The 17,588-nt window shown below is 36.7% G+C and overlaps 1 protein-coding gene across 1 annotated transcript; it reads left to right on the top strand.

Moving 5' to 3' along the window:
- Positions 1-862: 862 nt before the first annotated feature.
- LOC146166676 (uncharacterized) lies at positions 863-16,864 on the top strand. Its single transcript, XM_083389180.1, has 13 exons — positions 863-1,046; positions 2,504-2,618; positions 5,663-5,791; positions 6,426-6,531; positions 6,737-6,880; positions 8,308-8,371; positions 11,309-11,450; positions 12,865-13,006; positions 13,365-13,438; positions 14,132-14,276; positions 14,454-14,628; positions 15,821-15,897; positions 16,702-16,864. The coding sequence occupies exons 1-13, from the start codon at positions 920-922 to the stop codon at positions 16,768-16,770; spliced, it is 1,509 nt and encodes a 502-aa protein (XP_083245306.1). The 5' UTR covers positions 863-919; the 3' UTR covers positions 16,771-16,864.
- The last annotated feature ends 724 nt before the right edge of the window (positions 16,865-17,588 follow it).

Raw genomic sequence — 17,588 nt, 5'->3', positions numbered from 1 at the left:
TTTTCTAGTTCAATGAATTAGAGCAAAGTGCGTCTAATTTTGATTCTAACCTAATTTGAGAATTGCATGTGTGTGATAATTCTAGTTCTAATCTAATTCGGATTTTACTAAAAAAATTCAACTTTTTAGGATTAAAAAAAAAATTCTATCATTTTTTGTGTCTCAGTCGAAAAAAAAATTAAGTTAAAACTCTTTGGTCGGAACGACTTGTGTGTAATTTTGAAAAACATAGTCTATGCTAAAAGGAATAACATCAGAACAGGAATACTTAGCATTCACATTCTGAGTAGAACAATTTACGATTTAAATTAAATTCATTGTGAATAATAAATGTAATTTTAGTTTAAATTCGTTTTTTATGAGAATTCGGTAATTCTAATCTAATTTGAGAAGACTTAAAATGCTCTAAATTTAATTCTGATCTAGTTTTAAAAAGATGAAACAAATCTAGTTGTCCAAGTCTGATTGCATGGCGTTCCAGGACTTCAGCAAACGGTTGAAAGTGATCGACACTCAGTCGCGCGAAACTTTTTGCATTTAACATTGTATAGAGTTAATGCAAACTGGGAAAAATTTGTTAAACCGAAAAAGTTTGAAAAATTTGTTAAACCAATTTGTTAGGTTAAATCGGCGAGTCTTCGTTTCTAGTCGTGAAAAAAAATTGCTCAAATGTAACAAACAATCACGTTTTTAACCATTGAGGTCTACAAAATTTATTTAACGTTCGTTCATTTATTTCCCAGCTCGCAATATTTAGCCCTTCAGTTCAATTTACTGACTTTAGTTGTATTGATCTTTCCTTTCTTTGCCTTTATCGTAAAACAGTCTTGTAGTCAACTTATGGTTTTGTGTTCACAGGTACCTGTTTTTAAAACCTAAATAACTTTACGTTAAGCGTCAGCATTTTTTGAGGATCAATATGACACTCAAATGCTATTTGGTCTGCATTTTGGTGACGCTGGTCGTGCAAGCGCAATGCAATAACCCGGCAAATGTGAAAGATACAGGAATTCGTCTTCGACTCAACCAGGGTGGCGTCGATTTATGTAAGTTGTAAACTTGGATGGTAGTGTATTTTGTAAACATGCTGTGCGATTGGTCATTATGTAACTCTAAGCAAAGGTAGGATGTAACCAGTAGTGGGATTCAGCCGGTTCGCACCGATTGTATAGAACCGTCTTGCGGAATTTTATCAGATCAGCGAACCGGTTAACATTACTGGTTACTGTCAATGAATATTTGCATCTTATTCCATGCATTTTTTGCAATGGTCAAGGTCGCACGTAACTGTCATACATTGTGTAAATTTTTATAATTGTAGGAATTTTCCTCGTTTGTCTGAAAATGGAATTGTTGCGTCATAAAAGCAAGTCATGGGACGACTTCTGCTTTTTAGTTTGACTCTTAGCAGTGATGGGATTCAGCCGGTTCGAGGTTCGCAATATTCGTTGGAACCTTGGGTTGCATCCTGTTTTTGTAAATACTTTAATTATTTCCCGGAAAATATGACTTTTGGTAACAGAACCGACTTTTGCGATAGAACCGGTTGACAAGAAATTTGAATCCCACCGCTGGATGTACCCTCGCTATTGGATAAAACGCTTATTTAACTTTGCTCATTGAATTGGGAAATCCCACTTAGCTATCGATAAAACCTTTGTTTTACATCGTTCTGTAAAAAACCTTCGAAGATTACTATATTTAGACTATTTAGAGCAGGGGTTCATAAACTGGGTTTTAGGGGGTCCATGAGGGCCTAAACTAGTAGTGTATATTCGAGCAATCTATTTTTCAAAAAAAAGAGTAGGCTTTAGTTAAAAATAAAACGTTTTTGCACTGAATGTACTTAGACTTTATTTCATTTCATTTTTTTTGGACCGAAAACAGCAAATTTCTGAAGTCTGTTTGTATAATGACGTCATTAATAAAAATTTCTTGCCTTCGCTGGTCCGTGCGAAGCAAAAAAGTTTTTTAGGGATGAGCGGTAAAAAAAGTTTAAGAACCCCTGATTTAGAGAATTTTGAATACCTTACTACTCGTGAAATTTCACCAACATTCGCTTAAACTATTAATTGCAACTCTAGGCGACCGTTTGTTTTTATCTAATTATCGCTTTAGACAAAAGAGACGAATTTTGAAAAAGTAACTGTTTGCCTAGTTAAAAAGACTTGAATTTCTTCGGCCTGACAAACCCAAACTATAAAAATTAATAATCCAGTGATTGTTACGTGTTCACTAACACATTAAACACCTAATTAAATTAATTGCCATAAGCTAAATCTTGGATTTCATTAAGTCATATTGCGAATTGATAAATAGGGTTTTAGATTAGCGCGTTCTAGCTTTCGCGTAATCAAATGTATTATTGGCTGAATAATATAATATTTCATGATGTAACGTTTTCCGTATTGCGTTCGCTCGCCTTGTTTTAAACTTGTCGTTTAAGTTTTATCTATCGCGCCCTCCCTGTCTTTTACAAATTGACTTTCTGTTTTTGTTTCAGTGAAAGATCTGGCGTTTGACTTGGCCGAAGCGTTAGGGAGAAATCAGCCTATCGCTCCTCTAAATCGCATTAGTGCTGTTGGATTTGGGACTACTGTGGAATATCGACTTATAGAGTAAGTCTAAAAAGGCGACATTTGTTGTTTTCGGGATAGATTCTAGATATTGCACCCATCTTTAGTACACCTAATTTAGTCAACTGTTTAACAAGCCTATTGACATAGTTTTGAAAATCACTTTTTGTTTTTACTCTTTTGAGTTTGCTGTTATTTTTAATTATAAAAGCAACCTAAACGACACTTTCACAAAGTTGCTAGTTTAAAGAATCTGTTAAACAAATCCTGGCTTGCATCCTATTTCTGAAGTTCGCTTGTGCACTTAAAATATATCTATTCAGAGAATAAATTTGTAAGACAAAATATAAAAACGACTATTTTTGTAAAAGTCCATTTGATTTGTATACTACATTCGACAGCACAATTCGACTTGGTTACCAGAAATATATAAACAATTTAATGTCTAATAAGTCTCCCTGGTCGCTAGATTTTGTAGAAGACAATCTAAAGCGGGGTTGTCCAACCTGCGGCCCGCGAGTTTACTCTCGAAGAGCGGGTGTTTATAAGTTAGGTTGTTTTATGACGTCATGATATGACCCAACTTTTGACGTCACCCCTTTAATTTAATGGGTTTTGCGGCCTATCGAAATTTTTAAAGTGGCAATGCGCCCCATTCTGCTTAAGTGTTGGACATCCCTGGTCTAAAGTATTGGTGAAACAACATTAATTAAAATAAAACTTCACCAAAAACTACAAAGATTTACACAGCTTTAAATGCAAAATATTGCGGCTACTTTAAATGTAGATTATTGCTGTTACGCTGCATCGCAATTTGCTGTGATGAAAACAAGAAAATTGCCAATCATTCATTTGGTCCTTACAGAAATTTGGAATAATTTTAGAATGAAATTGTAAGCAGTTCAAAAACGAGTCTCGTTTTCCGGTTCCGGGACTTTTGTGCGTGCAATATTTAAGGAGCTTAAAGCCGTAATGGCGTTTGGCCAGACGACACAACGAAGTTATCAAACACGTGACAGGAAACGAAATACTGACTAAAGTGACTACGTAAATACATGCACCATCGCACTCCACAAATATGTGGCAGTAAGATGTATAACGATTTCATCACGATTAGGTTATCGCCTGGGAAGGAAAACTTCTCAAAATGCTACATTCTAAAAAAAGAGAAACAAAACAAATTTTAAGGTAGTTTTTAATGAAAACAAACTTATCTTAGTAAAAAAAGCTAAAAAAACACGCTTCCATGATGACTACTGTTTTAGATGTAATATAACGTTGCGTCGACCAAATTCCATTAAATACATATTTTGTTTTATCCGGCTTTACAACGCAGTAAGTTACTGTGTAAAACTAAATCTTACACGCGAAAATTATTTTAGCACCCAGTCAAACTTTTAAAGCATCATATCCACAAGTGTTACACCAAGCCATAACTTTTACGATTTTACCGCCTAAAAGAATTTAATTGGTTTTAATTAAACTTTAAAAGTCACCACGAAACAAAACAAAAAACTGAATGCATCAAATGTCTGAATGCGTCAAAAATGTATAAAGACGTAACTTTGTGACCCTAAAAATTTTGCATGCCCCTCAAATATAATATCCTTGATATTTTCGTGCTGTCGTGGTAGGCCTTCAATGGCTCTGGAAAGAATTTTTAGAGCCACGTTCGAAACAGTTTGCCGACCAAAACATCATATCCACACAAAGTGTTACAACAAGCCACAAAAATATGTGAATCGTTGAAAACAACTTTTGGTGAAGACGCACATACACCTACAGTAAAATATGAACGTTTTATGTGAATCGTTGAAAACAACTTTTGGTGAAGACGCACATACACCTACAGTAAAATATGAACGTTTTATGTGAATCGTTGAAAACAACTTTTGGTGAAGACGCACATACACCTACAGTAAAATATGAACGTTTTATGTGAATCGTTGAAAACAACTTTTGGTGACGAAGACGCACATACACCTACAGTAAAATATGAACGTTTTATGTGAATCGTTGAAAACAACTTTTGGTGAAGACGCACATACACCTACAGTAAAATATGAACGTTTTATGTGAATCGTTGAAAACAACTTTTGGTGAAGACGCACATACACCTACAGTAAAATATGAACGTTTTATGTGAATCGTTGAAAACAACTTTTGGTGAAGACGCACATACACCTACAGTAAAATATGAACGTTTTGATAACGTCAACTACAATAATTATACACAGCGTTAATGTGTGCCCCTACGAGATTGTTAAAAAAAACAATCCAAGACTCGCTCTTCGCAATATTTTTTAGGCTACGTTAACACCACACTAACGGCTTTGGAATATTAACCGTGATAACCCAGACAAAATCTTAAACAAGTTGCTATACCCTAAAAGAAAAATCACATAGCACTCGATATTTAAGGCAGTCGTGATTTTCCCTGCTTTTGTTTAGAACAACAATTTCTAGGTGTAAATTAGTTGTAAGGGTTCCACAATAACGTTTTTCTTATTGCACAAACTTTTCCTATCGATTCACGACTTTTCTTTTTGTTAAATATTTTCAAACACTTATTAAACTTTTATTGTACCGTACTTGTTGGTACAATATTTGTACCGTAGCATGTTTGGCAATTTCTAGGTGTAAATTAGTTGTAAGGGTTCCACAATAACGTTGTTCTTGATAATGAACTGCAAAGCCAAATAGGTCGAGTAGACCGACATCATCTTGAGCTTGTATCATCTTCAGTTGATGTGACTGAGAAGCACATTAAGCATAACCTATAAGAGATGGGACGCAATTGTTATCACATCAACTGAAGATGATACAAGCTCGTATCGAAACGTCTTAATCAAGATGATGTCGGTCTACTCGACCTATTTGGCTTTGCAATTCATTATCAAGCTACATTACACACCCGTGCATAGTGTACCCAACGTTTTTCTTATTGCACAATATTTTTCTATCGATTCACGACCTTTCTTTCTCATATTTTTAAACACTAATTAAACTTTTATTACCGTACCGTACTTGTTGGTATTGTAATTATATGACAACTCTCGCATGTCATCCTAATCATCTTGTTGCAGCACCATAATGACTTCCTTGAAGTTTAACAACCGATCCTTGATCCTGTCTGAACCAAACATCTTTATACTAACTAGTCACAACAGTGAACTTAACTTGGAGGGGAAATGGGAGACGATTACTCGTTTTGGGTGAGTCTACATTAGCCTTTCTAAACCTGAGGTAAATTTACCCCAGGGGTTTTAGGGGGTAAATCCAAGGAGAAGTATTCAAGCTCAGAATATTGTTGTTAAGTAATTTTCAGCTAACTTATGCGAAGCGGCTTTCGAGTTGTGGTATGTTTTAGATATTTTGTGACAAACCTTATCTTATTCGAGTCTCTCTGACTTTGGGGGTTAATCGCACTCGATTCTTTCGCCAGGTGTGCCTTGACTTAAAAGGTTAACAAACACTGAGCTAGATAAACTTTAAATATTATCGATTTCCCTAAGTAGTTTTATTACACTATTCATTAGTAGTATGGATGACGGCGTGTGAACTCGAATTTTAAACCAGGCAAATGCTTTTTTTCGCGTTTTGCGCCAACACTATACTGCCTCCATAAATCTAATTAAACACGTTTTTAAGTGCAAGAACGATCTGAGGCCCGGCTGATTCACAGTTGTTCTAACATTTTAATAACACAATTCTTAGTTATCATTTTGTGCGGCTCGCAGAGATCTTTCCGAGTTTGGTTTTGGACCGCGACTAATAGAAGGTTGTCGGCCCCTGGTATTGGCTGTAAAATGCTGACATTATATATTTATCTCTACTTTTTATACTTAGTAATGTGCAAGTGAAGTCTTTTAATGGATCGTTTACATCTACCATGAACAATATAAGAACATTGCTGAATCTCAAATCCAGTCTCGCCGATGGTGGTCCTATCGAGGTTTGAAATTTGATGTGTTGCTAAGTAATCTCAACCCTTATAGACTGATTTAACTGCATTATAGTTAAATGATAAATCACAAACTAAATTAAAGGGCTTATTCATTGGACTCTTACCCTAAACATGCGCCTTGTTTAAACGAAGTTACTCTGTGTATTTGCTTCAACGCAGAACGTAGCGATTAACTAGCTCGATTTGCTTTTAGTTAAATACTTCCTCATGCGATTTTGTGGGCGACAGTTTTGTCTCTAATGTCACCAACGAGAACGGGACACAAGCGGCCGACGAATCACAAACAAACATTGGTTTTTACGCGATGAATGAACAACAAATGGCAACAACACGCGATGTAAGTTTACCTTTGCTTGCTTGAAAAAATTGAAACAAATTTAAATCATACGCAGGTGAAGTAAAGTCATCTTAATAACTGATTTTCATCGCTAAAATCGCCATATTTAAGAAAAAGTTAGCAAGTAGCCATGAAACCAAACTGTAGACCGCGGCCCTTTTAGCCATTTTTATTGGGCCGCGAGCTTTTTTTAATAGTTTAGTTTTATAATATAGTTGTGGCCCCCCGTGATAGCCGTACATTTATTGTATAATACGTTGTAAATGTTAGTGTGTGTCTGCCTAAGACAATGCTTCTCAACCTATGGGTCGCGACTCAAAATTGGGTCAATATTTGGTTTGGTTGGGTCGCCGACCGCAGTAGCTCACATGTTTATATTATTTGAGATTGGTTCTGAGAAAGAAATTTGGAAAATTAAGGAAGCAATACAAATAATGTCTTATAATAATTTTTAAAATTCTAAATTCTTAATAATGCCTATTTTTTGTTCGCTTACAAGAAAAACAATTGGGTCGCCAAAGTTTAGTTGTCATACTTACGTTTAATATTTGGGTCGCCGCGAAAAAAGGTTGAGAAGCACTGGCCTAAGATGACGTGGCTAAGAGTTTTAATCTTGGTTCATTTTTACATTACAGGACCTCCAGGCCATGGCATCCCTAAACTATACTTTTAGCTAAATCTAACACCCGAAATCGTAATTTCATTGTGCTTCCCACGAACTTCCTTACGTTTTACTCAAATCTATTCAGCAAAAGGCAATATACATTCTATGGAATCGTGCGTCGTATAACTCATCAACTCTACACTACAGTTCTGTTAAATTAGACTGTGAATGCCGTTATTTTAAGCAATATTCGAATATCTTTTATGTGCCTCATGCGTCACGTGTCCTCTGGTGTTTTGCCAATTTAAAACAAATTAACCTAGTTTTTTTCCCGCTGCGCGCGGTTAGATTTTGCTACATGTTTGCGCACTAGTTCGATAAGATTAACTGTATTAAGACGCAATTTTGTGACTCTAAATTTACATGCCCCCTCAAATAAAAAAAATCCTGTATCTTTTCCTATTGTCGCAGTGGGCCATCAATAGCTCCGGAAAGAGTTTTTAGGGCCAGGATCAAAACAGTTTGCCGCCCACCGTTCTACAAAAAAACATCTATTAGATTTATAGACGCAATTAAATTCTAAATAAAGGAATACTTGGCAAGTATAATTATTCTGCCAAAGGCTTTAATCGACCTATAATCTATTTAAAACACAACTCAGTTCATTCAGCAAGCTATTTGTTAAAAGATTTGCCTTTTATATTAAATAAAGATTGTCCATCGGGAAAAGCGTTGTTAAACCACGCCCATACTTTTTTTTGAAGGAAAAAAAATTGTTGGTATACTAGCCTATTAGATACTCAACAATATTTTTGCTTGACAGTCGTGTGGTTCTTTCATTCCGTCAGCTGTCCAGCAAGTCAACGCACTCCTTAACCAGGTCCCGGGTAAGTTGCTGTTTTGTTTTCTTTTGAAACTCTGATAAATTGCCAAAAAAATTAAAAGTACTTTAGATAACTTTGGAGTAGTTCGAGTTGAAACATACCGTACCACACAAAAAAGCACCAAGCCAAGCAAAACCGAAGAAAAAACGTATTTCGGCCTAAACGAGATGTGACCTGAAAGTAACTTTTGGCCCAGATAACAACTTGCAAATAGGTTGTCCATGTTGGTGATCTTCAAATACGCATAACCACCTTTGGTTTGATCAGCAGGAAAAAATGTTTAATGACGGTTCAAGTCAGGGGTGTCCAACAAGCGGCACGCGTGCCAAATGTGGCACGCGAGCTACTAAAAAATGGCACGCAAGCCCTACCCAAAAATTGTTATTCAGCCAATTGTCAGAAAATACTAAACAGCCAATTGCCATTGTTTGTTCACAATATAAAACAATCGCGGCAATCACGATAACCAACATTTACTTTTGATATGGTAACAGTGTACTGTGTGGAGGCTAGCATTCACATAATATTATATAGCTTGGTGTGAAGAAACAAGGAGTCAGCACACCGAGAGACACTTTGATGTAGTGATGCGCATTTCCACTAGACATTTTTTTTTCAAGTTTAAATAAACGTTCTTATTTTTGGTAAAAAAGCGCTTTTATGATTAAAAAGAATTGGTTCGGTTACGAAACTTTGGCACGGGAAGAAATTATAAGATAAAAATTGGCATGCTGGCATGTTTGAGTTAGACACCCCTGGTTTTACTACTTCAAGTAGACAGATTACCTGTCGCACTAAAACAGTATTGGTCAACGTTAAAGGTTGTATTTGATTTTGTGTGATGTATGTCAATTTCGGAGCATAATGGTTGGAGATTGTAATAGGACATAATAAGAATATCAAAGCCCATACAGAAGTAGGTATCATTTTGAACGTTTCGAATGTCAATTTTCGTGTGTTTTTTTTAAATCGTTATAATTTCGTATATAAAAAAAAAGTTAAACAAAAACGAAAATGTTTCACGCCTCTTGCGAAACTCGTTTGGGGCGACTACTTTTGACGCCCTAATCTTATCATGTTTTTCAGCACAAGACTTATTTTATAGCGTCATGTTTTAACATACCCCTAAAACCAGATTACGGGATCTATCCCTACTCAGGCCCTATACCTTTTTGTAGAAACAAGTCAACGACTATTATGACCTTTGACATCGTGCGACATATATTTTTTTCCTGCAATGTGATTTAAAATTCGCTAAATGTGGTCAACGCAATTTTGCTAGATATGCAACGCTTAATATTAAGCTGAGCGTTATATATGTGTGTTTTATATATGTAAGTTATCTGTGTGTTAGTGAGGAAGAAAGTCATATAATAGTCATTTCTTCCAATGCACAAAATGTAGCTGAATGCTGTACACTAAGTAAGAAATGTGTCTCTTGGACTCTGACTGGTTGGCCCGAAAACTCACCAAAACCCTCTGGGCAGGCCATCCGCAATGTATAGGCAAACATCTGGACAAACAAAAAAGTTTTGTCCAGAATGGATGTAATTAAATGAATGTAACGATCACAAAACAAAGGGCACAAGTGGTGTAGACAATTTCTGTTTTGAAAATGTTGTGGTTTCCTATACCTTTATTGTGAGAATGTTCACCAGCTGGCTGCTCAACAACGTTATACGTTTAAGAAGTTAAATTTTGTTTAGAAAAAGCAGACCGACCCTGTTACGACACGTAAATAAGTTAATTGCTGTTAGTTATTCCACCCTTGTTCTATTACATAACCGACAATTAAGTGTTACTCGTAAAAACAAGATACCACTGACTATAACTTGTACAAGCGTTTTCAGTTTTATGAAATGTATCTTAGTAAATTGTATAATCCATCAAAATTTTACCACCTATTTTGCTGACAAAAAAGGACACTTTGACTTTTGTCGTGATAACTGTATAAAAAGTAGCGTTGCTACAGATGTTAGCATCGACGTAATAGTCTGGTGACGGCAAAGGCGTACCTAAGAGGGGGCGGTGGGGTGAATATGTTCCCGGGCGCCAAGGTAAAGGGGCGCCAAAATGAGGTCTACAAATGTCAAAACTGCTTTTTCTTTAAATACAACATTCTATAAAACAATTGAATTGTTTTTTCGTATAAAGTAAGTTATGTGTTATGTTAATGTAATGGAAAATGTGATTTAACACGCGTCAATTTTATATTTTGCCCCCGGGCACAAAATAGGGCTACGCCTCTGGATGACGAGCATCTATTTACCAGTGAATTACTAAACTAGATTCGTTTACTATATAAGGGGCTCAAAATATCATTTGTGATTTATTGCTAGAACCCGCATCGAAAGGTACCCGTACGCACTTTGCCCGCCGTCTAATCTAGCAGTTACCGCAACTGGATACTGTGCCCGCTGTTACGTGTTCACTAGAACAGTGCTTCTTAAACTTTTTTAGTTTTGTTCACCCCTGGCGTCTATCTCCAGAATTCAATCAATTTTAGGTTGGTTCAATTTTTGTTAAGGTCAACACAAGCTAAGTTTTACCATTGCAAATCTACAATTTCTCGAGTCCAGAAATATAAAGCTGCAAAAGCCCAAAACATATAGTCACCAAATTTTTGTACTTGAAAATACCAAAAAACAACAGTTCAGTAGTCGATTTACTGTAGAGCTATCATCCATTTCTGACGGTTCAACCTTGTTCACCCCTGTGGATTGGTTCACCCCTGCAAACATTTTATTCATCCCGGGGTGAACCATTCACCAGTTTAAGAAACATGCAATAACACAATAAACACCTAAATTAATGAAATTGCCATAATTATATAATACGAACTTTAAGATTTGGCTTATGGCAATTTGTTAACTTAAGTGTTAAATGTGTTAGTGAACACGTAACACCTGCAATGACCAGCACGTACCAATTTCGCTGCAGACTCGTTCCAGATTTTTACCGGATATTATATGGATCTGGATATCACTGAGGAACCCAGTGTGGTCAGCCTAGATGAGACAAGCAAGGTTGTTGAAATCGGAGTTAGCGGCTTGGTGGCCAACACGGACAATTTCACACTTGGGTAAGAGGGCTAACGTGCAGACTTGGACAACCGGAATACTTTTTTGGCCTTTGCCTCATAAGTTTAGAATTAAAATTAGAATTTTTCAATTGACCGTATTATATTAAATTAAAAAAATAACTGTTGACCTTTAATCGGATTTAAATTAAAATAAGGCATATGAAGTTTAGACATTAATTTAATAGACGAAATCGAAAATATAGATGCCCAAGACTCGTACGTTTAAAGACTGGCACGTTTTTCCCTAAACATTTCGTCTACATGTCTAAAAATTATTCTACAAAACAGTGTTCTCAAAGTGGGGTGTACGGGCCACCAGGCCATGGACCCAAAAACTATATTTTCGAGAAATTTTAATCTGTAATTAAAATTTTTGTAACGCTTTGCGTCTGTTTAGCTCATCAGCACTATGCATACTATAGGCAATATGCACGTTGCGCCGTGTGGCTCATGAACTCTACAAACTGGATTTTTCGCTAAATTAGACCCGAGGTTCCCAACCTGTGCTTTGCGACGCCCTGCTTCGTCGTTTCAGTTTTCCAGGGCCGTCGCACATTCAGAATATTTCCTTTAAATTTTGCACCGACAAAATGCCGAAAATTTAACTTTAAGTATATTTTTGATTCATTAAGAAAACAATTATGGCTTTCAACTCAAATACCACCGCGTTGGTCTTCTCAATTAATTAGATTTAAGGGGTACGCCATATATGCATTCAAAGGGATACGAACGCAGCTAAAAAACGTTTGAGAAACCTTATTAAAATGGAAGTTTTGCCAGTTTAAACTAAAAAGACGCATTTTTTAGCGCGATCGGAGTGAGTTTCACCTGCATTTGCGTACGAGTTAGCTTGTTGACAACACGTGTTTTTTAAAGTAATCGTTTTTGGACGTCACGATATGACGTAACTATGTAACTTTGTTACGTCATCTCTGAAATCCTCCACCAAATAAAATTCCGGGTTCATCCCTGTCTGACGGGCTTTACTTTCGTGTAACAAAAACAAAGTGTTGCCTGGATTGAAATGTTTGAGAAGCAATGCGCTACAACGGAGATGGGTAGCTTTTTCTCGTCGTTGGACAAAACCATACTCCGAAAGGTCTCTGCGGGCCTTACATTTTAAATGTGTAGATTTTAAGCATCTTATTATAACAACACAAACGACTGTTAGTCAAGGATTAAACTAGGGTATTTTCAATTAAAAAGGGGGCTTACTACACGTGCAACTCATGAAAAGTTGCGCATACTTAGTTGAAACGATCAAAAAACATGAGGAATTGCCTCGTGGCCCAGTTTTGAAACTATGTCGCTACAGGATGATATGCGTTGGCGGGCCGGAGCTGGTCCTCGGGTCGTAGGTTGCCCACCTTGCTATAAAGGGACTGGTAAAAAGCAATTCCTTGCTGTTGCGTAGGACTCTGCCAGCAATCCCAGCCCTGCCTGCCTTCACAGAAAGCTCCGCTAGTGCACAGGCCGTTATCAGTGAGCAAGTCATCAATACTCTTCTGCAAACTGCTTTTGACAACTCCTTCTCCTTTGTCTTCGTTGCAAATGAGGTGCGCCGTATGTTGGTTTGGATTTGTCTAATTTTGCAACGTGGTGTCGTATTTTTAATTTGCCTTGTAAAACAGTTTGGTAAAAGTCGAGCGCGAATTATCATTATGAATCACGAAACGGACACTTACCGTGACTATTTAAATTGAAACTGTAAATGTCGCATTTCTTATCTATTGCCTGGTCAGCTGTAAAAATATCTTAAACCAAAAACATCAAAAGCAAAAACAAAAATGAATAACCTGTGGTTATGTACGGCGTTTCGTTGCATTAGAAGGCTGAAAGCGGGTAATTTAATATTAAACAAAATTAGCGATTAATTTTTCAGGTGCAGAGATAACATTGATATTTGTGTTACAGATATCCTTTGCGGGGCTTCCTTTGAGCCAAATTATACCTCTATTTGTGCCGCAGTTGGCCCCGTACCAAGACGAGTAAGCATACAGATAACCCTGAATTCAGCTTGGCACAGCATATGCATAGATTGTTTTTTTTTGTGTGTAACATGATACTTGAATGATATTTTAATTTATCCATGAGTTCAATTTGTAACAGGAACGGCTGGAGTTTTATTACAACAAAGCTAGACTGCATAGTGTGCCGTTTATTTGTATGATCCTACACAAAACAGTTAACCTTTATAATGTTTAGCAATAAACCGCCAATAACTACAGCAGGGGTTCTTAAACTTTTTTTACCGCGGACCCCTAAAATTTTTTTTGGGCCTTGCGTGGAACACGGTAGGAAAAAAAATTTAAACTTGACGTCTTAAATTGACGTCACAATACAAATAAACTTAATAAATCTACTGATTTCGGTCCAAAAATGTGAAAGTGAAATGGAGTCTAAATACATACAGTGCAAATCCGTTTTATTTTTAATTAAACTGTTTTCTTTGAAAAAATGGAAACTTTTTAAATATACACTAATATTTAAATAAGGCCTTCATGGACCCCCTAAAACGAGTTCACGGACCCCTGAGGGGTCCATGGACCCCAGTTTAAGAACCCCTGAACTAGAGGTAAACTGCAATATTTTCACCGCATTGTTAAGAGGATGCGAACACCTTTGTATACAACAAGTAATTTTATGAGCTTTTCACATGGAAATGTTATTTTCTTTTACAGTACTATGTACGTTGTCATAAGTCTAGCCCAGGTTCCCACCTTCAAAGTTAACAATGGCAGCGTGATGATTGGAGGAGATATGATCGTTAGTTTCGACATTCAAACGAACGAAACATACAAGTTTACCGCACTCACAGTAAATCTGGTAAGTTGACATTTTACCACGGACCCTTTGTAATTCTAGTTCAGTTCTTTTTGAAATGCACCCTCATGCACATTTAAGTGATGCACTGTCTTTATAGTATTTACTGCTGTGTGGTTTCGCCGGATACAAGTTTATATGCTTGTTATCGTATCAAACCTTGCTCTTTTGCTTTGTTAGGATCTAAATGCAACCGGAAGGATTATTGGCCTTAATGACAAGTTAGTTGCAGTAATTGACAACTATGAATTTAATCTTGCGTTGGTGACCAACAACTTAGACACAAACGTCGACATTAACACCATCAGCACCGTACTGCAAGCATCCAAGGAATATCTAAAGATTCAAGTTAACAGTAAGAAGTTTCGCACTATCTGTTTTCGTTTAAAGCAGGGCTGCAAAGTCGGAGTCAGACTCGGGACTCGGGACTCGACAGAGTCGGTTTGTTTTGCCGGAGTCGGACTAGGGACTCGGGATTCGAGTAAGACCGCGTAAAACTACCCGAGTCCCGAGTCCCGAGTCCGACCTGCGCATGCGCAGTATCTAATTTTAAAACTGTTAAGGCGGAAAAATATAAGTTGTAAAAGTATAATAGCAAATGGGGAAATATTTTTTAACCATGTAATGCGGGTGGATCAATTATGACACCAATATGAGTGGATTGCTGAAAATCTACCTTAATTTAGTTGCGTAAATGAGTAAAATACAGGCTGTAGAGTCAGAGCTGGACTCGGGACTCGACAAAATCTTACATTTGGCTGGAGTCGGACTCGGAACTCGGGAGTCTGACTCGGGTGTATTTTTTTGGCCGGAGTCGGACTCGTGTTGTTTTTAACCGACTCCGCATCCCTGGTTTAAAGGCGTTGAAGTACATCGCTCAGACAACTGAAAAAATGTAGACTAATGCTGTTATATATACTTTCAAAATTAACAACGTTTTTTAACCTAAAAGCGTTTTTACCCATTTTTACGTTACAGTATTCCCTAATCAACCCTGTTTTTACCTTGCTGCCAACTTTTTACTAATTTTAGGTGCCACAATACGGATGGACGGCAAACAATCAATCACAAAAAAAAATATTGTAAATGGTGGTGCGAAACAGTATATGGCACCTTTAACTCTTGTATGCTGAATGCTCCTGTATGTAACAATTGGAAAAAAAGTTGATTTCTGCCAAATAATTAAATTACTGTAGATGTTCCAAAAGATATAGAGCTGGAATTATTCCCGAACAAAATTGAAATATAGTAAAAAAAATAGACGTCCCACTTAAAAGAGCTTACCGGTTTAAGAGCCACAAACTTGTTATTTTCGTTTTTTGTTAAAGTGACATCTGAGTAATTTAAACCACCTGGTTTACATTCCAGCATGATACTTTCCCACCTGCCTCGTGTAACTTGTACATACCCACGACTGTATTATTCAACCCGAAAAGCCTAAGTCTACCCACCTTGCTATAACCTTATCATTATAATATAGTTTTCTATGCCTGGTAGTAAAAGTTTATCACCATGAGTAATCTTGGTCGTTTTGTTGCTTTCTGTAGCTCTCCTTCAACAGGGACTTGCAATTCCGGAGTTGTTCAGCCTTCGCTTAACGTCCATCGCAATCAACATGAAGGAGGTAAAACCAAACGAGCCAGCGACTTCTTTATTTTAGACCAGTGGTTCTCAACCTTTTTTCTTTCGTGGCCCATTTTCGTTGCACAAAATTTTTGTGGCCCAACACAGTTTTATATAAGCCTAATAAATAAACTATAAAATAGGTTTAGAAAAAAAGAACAAATTTCAAGAGATTATTTATTCAACCGTGCATTAGCAAGATACTTGCTGCTGTAGAATAAATTCAACGCCCCGATTACAGTTTTCCCGGCCTAAAATGCAATACAACCTGGCTACACTGCCACTAGCAATTATTATTTAATTGATAAAGGACTGCGTTTTTTTGGATCGCAAGTACAGTTTTATTTTTTGTGTTATAACATAACTGATAATAAGGAGACATTTAGTCACAAATAAATATGAGAAATTGAGTCACAAGCAAAACTACGGCGCACATACAGATTTATCTTTTTCAGGGTTTAGTTTTCCATTTAGACTGGATTTGTCGAAAACAAATAAATGGGAATCCTTTGAGTGAATAGTTCTTGCTGTTTTAAGCATTTCACAATTCTCAGAGGAAGCGTAACTCATACAAGTGAAATTGAAATTGGTATAAAGTAATTTTGCTTATAAAAAGGCGCCTGTAGTTTAAAAGCGCACTTAAAGTTCAAAGGTTGATAAAAATAGCCTTATAAATATATTCTTTTCGCTTTATTCTTGAAATATTTTAAAGCGTGTACCTTAAAGTGATTTAATTTTATACAACTGCAAGACGCGGGCATTTGGAATGTTTTGTGAAACAGTAAACGTTGTCTTCCGTTTTCAGTCAGCCTTGGAGGTGATGGGTCAAGTGACAAGTAGCATCGACTTGTCGAGTTTCTCCATGTCAGCCTAATTGCACTTCAGGCAAGAAGGCTAATAGACGAATCGCCGCGGGAGCTCTATTCGCGTCATTTATACGGAAACCTTAATAAATTTCATTGCATCAACTCCTTGTGTTATTCGTTTTGCCAATGATCACAATCGAGGAAATTTTCACTTCTCGTTTTGGTGCAGGAGTCACCGAACAATTGTTAAGCTTAACCACCTGCAGGCACATTAATCAACAAATTTGAAAGTCTAATTTGGCACGATATATGTCACTGGCTTATAGCCTCAGAGTTGTAGAACAAGTTAGTTGTAACTCGCTATTCGTATACCAGCTTTGAGTTTAATGAACCTGCTTTGTTCTGATGTGTTAAAACACTTTGGTTGATTTCTAATTTACTGCTCAAGGATTCTTTTGTTTCTCTTGGACCACTATGGACCATGGCCAACAGTTTGGCAACCACTGTACTAACGAAATTTGTAATAGCGTGGATATTTCCACCTTTTAACTTGTTGAAAAAAACGGACAACCTTAGGGATAAAATTGACCATGGTCCGTGTTTTGTTCAAGCTACCAAAACAGTTTGAAAAGCTGTCAGCAGTATTTCGCTTAAATCAAGCAAATTTAATCCAAAAGGTTGGGTAAAAGTAATTTGCGTTTTCTTTTAACAAAATTGACCGAATGTTATACAGTTAATTCAATAAAAGATACACACAGATATGTATCCAACAACTGTGATCTAGCCCTTCTGTAGCTGCTTTTTGATCATTGATCGACAGGTTCGGTCTGCAATGGCTTTCAGGGTAGCCTATACCTACTACAGTTAATGGTAATATCTAATAACA

The sequence above is a fragment of the Ascidiella aspersa genome, chromosome 1, assembly GCF_963924565.1.
Source record: "Ascidiella aspersa chromosome 1, kaAscAspe10.2, whole genome shotgun sequence".
In the NCBI taxonomy this organism is placed as follows: domain Eukaryota; kingdom Metazoa; phylum Chordata; class Ascidiacea; order Phlebobranchia; family Ascidiidae; genus Ascidiella; species Ascidiella aspersa.
Note: the sequence above shows the minus strand (reverse complement) of the source record. Positions and strands in the feature narration are given on the sequence as shown.

What these genes read in the sequence shown, in the direction of transcription:
- LOC146166676 (XM_083389180.1), top strand. Translation starts at nt 920, where the DNA reads ATGACACTCAAATGCTATTTGGTCTGCATTTTGGTGACGCTGGTCGTG. An exon ending in CCAGGGTGGCGTCGATTTAT is followed by an intron (nt 1,047 to 2,503) that starts GTAAGTTGTAAA and finishes TTTTTGTTTCAG; the next exon opens with TGAAAGATCTGGCGTTTGAC. An exon ending in TCTAAAGATTCAAGTTAACA is followed by an intron (nt 14,629 to 15,820) that starts GTAAGAAGTTTC and finishes TGCTTTCTGTAG; the next exon opens with CTCTCCTTCAACAGGGACTT.